The 6000-nt window shown below is 41.9% G+C and overlaps 1 protein-coding gene across 1 annotated transcript in view; it reads left to right on the top strand.

Annotated features, from left to right (window-relative positions):
• Window positions 1–274: 274 nt before the first annotated feature.
• Window positions 275–6000, top strand: part of LOC130479355 (mucin-5AC-like) — a 67499-nt gene continuing 61773 nt past the window's right edge. The window contains exons 1-2 of the mRNA XM_056851744.1: window positions 275–372; window positions 4986–5099. Coding sequence (XP_056707722.1) covers window positions 300–372; window positions 4986–5099 — 187 coding nt within the window. The 5' untranslated portion in view covers window positions 275–299. The remainder of the gene's footprint in view (window positions 373–4985; window positions 5100–6000) is intronic.

The following is a 6000-nucleotide window of genomic DNA, read 5'->3' as shown; positions in this document are numbered from 1 at the left end:
CAATATCCTTCATTGCTGTTTCCTCTGAGTTCCTTCATTAGAAGAAAAAAGTGGAGGGAGAAAAAAATACTCCTCCCCAAATGCAAATACATTTGGCCAAGCCCTAGTAGAGTAAAAGAGCATCATCTCTTTACCTGAGCACCTGCTAAAATCTCTTTTAAACCCCACCTCTTGAGAAACTTGTGAAACAATCTGGGAACTGAGCCAAAGTCTACACTTCTGCTATATAAGAGTCATCCAAAGACAGGTGCCTCCTTAGAAGCCTGTCGTTTGGTACATGCTGCCAAACTCCAGCCAAGATGGGTACAGGCCAGGGGGCATGGATACCACTATGGATACCAATGCTAGTGGTCATCCTAATACACCACCAAGGTAGGAGACTTTAACAGATCTTCAATTTTTTTATACCTACAGCTTATGCCTGGCTCCTCCAGGGTCCAATAAATCTTTTACTGTGTTTTTCTTTGCTATGCCTTTTTAAAACTAACCAAAGCTTTACAAATATTTGCCTTCCCCCCCCCCATCACTATTGCCCCACTCAGCATGTTCAAGTTTTATTGCCCCGTTTCCTACCAGCAACTGTTGAAGGGATCGAAAGGAAGAAGAAAAACTCATGGCTGTGGAGCTACCTCAATATAAAAGGCATCAAGAAACAGTTCTGTTGATTTATTCAGGGCCTTTTCTTAGTATAAATACAACTTAGAAATTGTGAATATTGAAAGCTACAGAGCTGACAGGTGAATGAAATAGATGATTAAGAGCAGTGTTGTAGATACCCTTGTTATGGTTCCCTTGTTATACCAGATTGCAGTGTTTGTTAATTGCTTTGAAATGAATGAAAAATTAGTGTTGACTTCAATGAACTAGAATTCCCAACTTAAGCTCAACAGCATGTTGTGATCTTCAGTCATACAAAGGCAGGTGGCTGAACAGGAGTACGATGACTCATGACACCTGGTCATCTGTTCTTGTAACCTTTCACAGAATGGGAATGTTCTGAAATAAAGGGCAGCCTTTACACTCTATAGAGATAAGATGTCCCTTAGACTTCTGTTGGCAACCACTGAAATAAATGCTTTGATTTCTGTATTTATGAGAGGTCTATTACAAGGGAGATCTATTACAAGCCGGTAGAGCCATTCATATTTACCGGATTGAGCCTAGAAAAAAATCTGAATGGATGTTGCAGCTGTTGAAATTGGACAAAACACAGTTATTGGTGAAGGACAAAAACTCCCATGCCAGTTATTTCCACAGCAACATATACTGTCATTGTGTAGATGACTTATTTGTGCCATACTCTTTTTTTCTTTCATACACTGAACAATTGAAAATGCATATTAAACTGGATGATTTTTACATACATTTATGCTGTTCGTATAAGGACCCCAATACATACGACGGGCACTGAACTGGTGTCGCTGATGCAGGATATGTGGAATGTATTTCACTGCTGTCACTGAGAACTGTTTCAGCTAAGATACCATCTCTAAACAATTTATGCTTGAGAAATACCATAGAATTCCATGCAGCTATTTCAGTGAGAGTAGTGTGCAGTTTATGTGAAGTTTACTTTTGATAAGCAATAACAACCTCTGCCAAGTCTTAAAAGAGAAAGCTAGCACAGATGGATTCAGTACAAGGATATGCATCTGTTCTTTAAAAAGAATAGCTTCACTATGGTGAGTGTGCATGAAAGCTGGTTTTAGATTTTAAGCTTTTGGTTGATTGGCAGCTTATTTTCATCACGACTTTGTAAGATCTAGGACAGAATCCAACTCCATCAAAGCCTTCTTCCACTGGTTTAGGGTCATGCAAATTCAATTCAGATCACAAAGGCAAGTTCCATGGTAGGAATTACTAGGAATAGAACTGAAATAACACAGCCTGCATAATAATGCCTTTATATAAATCAGGGGCTTGCAGTATATGGAAGATCATTTTAATAGCAAATCTATTTGTATCTGTTTTTAGCCTGTACTTTTTAACCATGCAAATTTCCTTTATTTGATGGTCTATGGCTGCAAATAAACGATTGACTGATTGTATATGGAAGGCTGTGCACCATGCTGGCTACCCCAACTCTGAAAAGATATCATAGGTCTAGAAAAGGTGCAAAGTAGGGCAACCAAAACAATCAAGAGGTGAGAGAAAATTGTCTGTGAGGATAGGCTAAATCACTGAAAGCTTTTACATTTTTTTTTACTGTCTATGATGTAACATGACAGAGGCTTATAAAGTAATTATTGTCATTGAGGAAGTGAACGGAGAGGAATTTCCTTTCCCTCTTAATGCTAGAATGTGGAGTTGCCCGATGAAAATTGATTGGCAGTAGATTCAGAGCAGGCAAAAGAAATTACTGTTTTCCACAAACCAGAATTAACTTGTGGAATTTGTTGTGACAAGATGTAGCGTTAGCCCCCTACACCAAGTTCTTTAAAGGGGAATAAGGCAAATTCACAGAGAATAGGTTGATCAACAGTTATTAGCTATGATAGATAAATAGGATTCTCAGGATCAGTGGTAGTATAAATCTGAATACCAGTTACTGGATTGGGAGCCATAATCCATCATCAGCAAAAGGTGCTGATGGTCACAAATCATTCCCACATTCCCCTCACGTAACAGTCTTTTTCAACCTCAGGAAAGATTGTTCCCAGGATTGTGGGACCAGTGGGGTCTAGTAGCCATATGGGTTGGGAGGCTACAGAGGAGAGGGGAAAGGGGAAAATCACTCCCTCCTCTGTCCATCGGCAAAGCTGCACTGATTTCATCCCCTTCCTTCTCTTTGCTGCATCTTTGCTATTACACCACATGAGTCCCATGACTTTGGGAATAAAGTTTTGCAGGGTGGAAAAGGACAGCTGTGGAGTACAGGGACAAGGGGAAATCTGTGATAATTGCATCTGCAGATGGTGAGATCTGACTCACTGTGGAACAAAAAGGAGGGAGGACAGTTGCTTTCATGCCTTACTTGTGAGCTTCCAGGAAGCATCTGCCTGGCTATTGCTGGAAACTGGCAGGACATTGAACTAGATTGTTTAATCTAGCAGGGCAATTCATCATTTTAGCTGTACTCTTCTATAGGATGATACCTTCACCTTCCAAAAGCATTTGAGTTTTAGCAAGGCTCTACTACCACTATGCCTGACAGAATTATACTCTGTGAGGGAGTTCACACTTACTCAAACATATGATGTCTAGGTCCCCACATTTGTGAGGCATGTGCATGGCCTAGAATGATGCTGGTGTATGTGTGATGATTTCCAAGATCCTTCCACCTCCAAAACAATTGAAGGGGCCACAGAAATAAGGAACATGTGTCTATGTGTATTCTGCCACGTATTTTTAGACTGGATCTTATGTGAATTTGTTCTGAGAGTCTGAAAAGCAATGTGATCACAGTAATCATTGGGAAGAAGCCATGGTCATTAGTATATCATGTGGATTACAAGTAAGAGATCCCAAGGGCATTCCCTGTTAAAACTAGTGATTTTCCAGGAGATCTGAATGTGTGATGAACTCAGCACATTGGGGAGGGGCTGTGGCTCAGTGAAAGAGCATCTGCTTGGCATGCAGAAGGTCCCAGGTTCAATCTCCAGCATCTCCAGTTAAAGGGACTAGGCACGTAGGTGATGTGAAAGACCTCTGCCTGAGAACCTGGAGAGCCGCTGCCGGTCTGAGTAGACAATACTGACTTTGATGGACTAAGGGTCTGTTTCAGTATAAGGCAGCTTCATGTGTTCATGTATCTAACTCTCAATGCAATCCCATGCATGGTTATGCCAGTCTAAACCCACTGATTTCAGTGGGTTTAGACTGGATTGTACTGCCAGCGTATTTAAAACTGGGGGAAAAAAACACAGACAGCCCTGCTAGCATGATTTCAAATAGAAGGTAAACCCACAACTTTAATGCCTACCAGATTTAGGATTGCCAAATACTCACAGGCCACCAGTGGGGTGTGTGTGTGTGTGTGTGTGTAGTTAAGACTGCCATATCCAGGTTGCAGAAACCCCTGGAGATTTGGGGATGGAGCCTGGGGAGGGCAGGGACCTCAGTGGGGTACAATCCCATAGAGCCCACCCTCCAAAGCATCCATTTTCTCCAGGGGAACTGATCTCTGTAGGCTGGAGATGAGCTGTAATTCCGGGGGATCCCCAGGTCCCACCTGGAGGCTGGCATCCCTAGCCAGATTACAGGATTGCCTACTTCTATGTGAGCCCACTTGTGGGCTGAGGTCATCGTTGGGGGCCCTGCTTCAGGTGCTCTCAACATCTGAAGTAAGACAGATAATGCTGGTGTCCAAAGGCCTTTTGTTCTGTGGCGGCACCGAGGTTTGGGAGTCCTGTCTCCCAGACAAGTTTGCCCTTTCTTCTAAGCTGGCCAGTGAAAACCGTTCCATTAAGACTGGAAGGAAGCGAGGGATTAATGTCTCTAGGGACTTGTTTGCTGCTTTATATAGAGAGCCAGCTTGGTGTAGGGGTTAAGAGCAGTGGTCTGGAGTGGTGGAGTCTGATCTGGAGAACCAGGTTTGATTCCCCACTCCTCCACATGAGCGGTGGAGGCTAATCCAGTGAACTGGATTTGTTTCCCTGCTCCTACACACGAAGCCAGCTGGGTGACCTTGGGCAAGTCACCCTCTCTCAGCCCCACCTACTTCACAGGGTGTCTGTTGTGGGGAGGGGAAGGGAAGGCGATTGTACTGTAAGACGGTTTGAGTCTCCCTTAAGTGGCAGAGAAAGTTGGCATATAAATCTTCTTCTATATTCTGTATTTTCACTGATACTTTATTGTGGGTTATTTTGTGACACCCTGAGTGTTTTCAGTTGTTTGGAACTGATTTTTGTTAGCTGCTGGAGACTATTTCTGTTTCGAATAAACACTTTGATCGATGTTGCCCCTTAACAAAACTGTTACAACTCTGTGACCTTACAGAGCTTGCAGCAATGTTCTCTTTCTTGTTCTTTGTATTGTTGTCACAGTCCATGCCCAGCAGTCCCAGTATGAAGATCAACAGTACCAGGACTATGATCAGCAGTATGATCAACACCAATCAAATTACAATGACTATCATCATGTCCAGCAGGGTCATGACAGTAGGTGTTTTAACTTTCTTTTGGGCGAGGTTAGGTAGGGAAGGGTTGGATTGCATCCTGGCAGGCTTAACCCACTTTCCTGGCAGGAGAACAGAATTACTATCTGGTTAATGTCATGTTTGTAAACCCTGGTTTCGCTGATCGACTATAGTAATTTCAAGCATACATACATTTCAATTCATTAAAAATGTGAAGCTGAGCATTTCTCCCCCTTCCTCAATGTAATAATTTAATTATTTATAATTAAGAGTTATAATTAATAACATAATTGCAATCCTAAACAGTTATACCCTTCCAAGACTTCAATGGACTTCATAGGGTGTAATTCTGTTCATGATAACACTGTTTGTGGATGAAAGGAGCTATTTCATCCCCTTCTCCCTCTCTCCCTACTGTATCCTCCCAACCCATGTGGATATAATTCCACACAGATCCTACAATCTCAGGAATAAACTTTCCCAGTATTGGAAATGGCTTTTTGGAGGAGGGGAAAACTGATAAGAGCGGGGATCCATGTATAGGTTTTGCAAAGTCCTTGCACTAGATCCAACCCTATGGTTATATTTCCAAATGCTACCTTTTTAACCAATGAGCTATACCTGTATTTTCTTCCGTTTGAAAATGCATGTACTCAGGTTTCTAACCTATGAAAACTCTAGGGCTAAAAAGCTATATTTCCGGATTGTGTGCGCTGGATATGTTGAGATTATATTTATTTGCATCAGATAAGGAGAAAGCAAACACACATACGCTATGCAAGTATCTAATCTAGAAATGTATTTGCACTACACAGATGTACAAATATATTCTGTGAGGGCATGGGTGTACAACTGGTACACCCATGATAGCAAATACTGTAATACATTACTTTATGCTCTTGAGCTAACCACACAGCCAAAAA

This window comes from Euleptes europaea, chromosome 6, assembly GCF_029931775.1.
Source record: "Euleptes europaea isolate rEulEur1 chromosome 6, rEulEur1.hap1, whole genome shotgun sequence".
Lineage (NCBI taxonomy): Eukaryota > Metazoa > Chordata > Lepidosauria > Squamata > Sphaerodactylidae > Euleptes > Euleptes europaea.
Note: the sequence above shows the minus strand (reverse complement) of the source record. Positions and strands in the feature narration are given on the sequence as shown.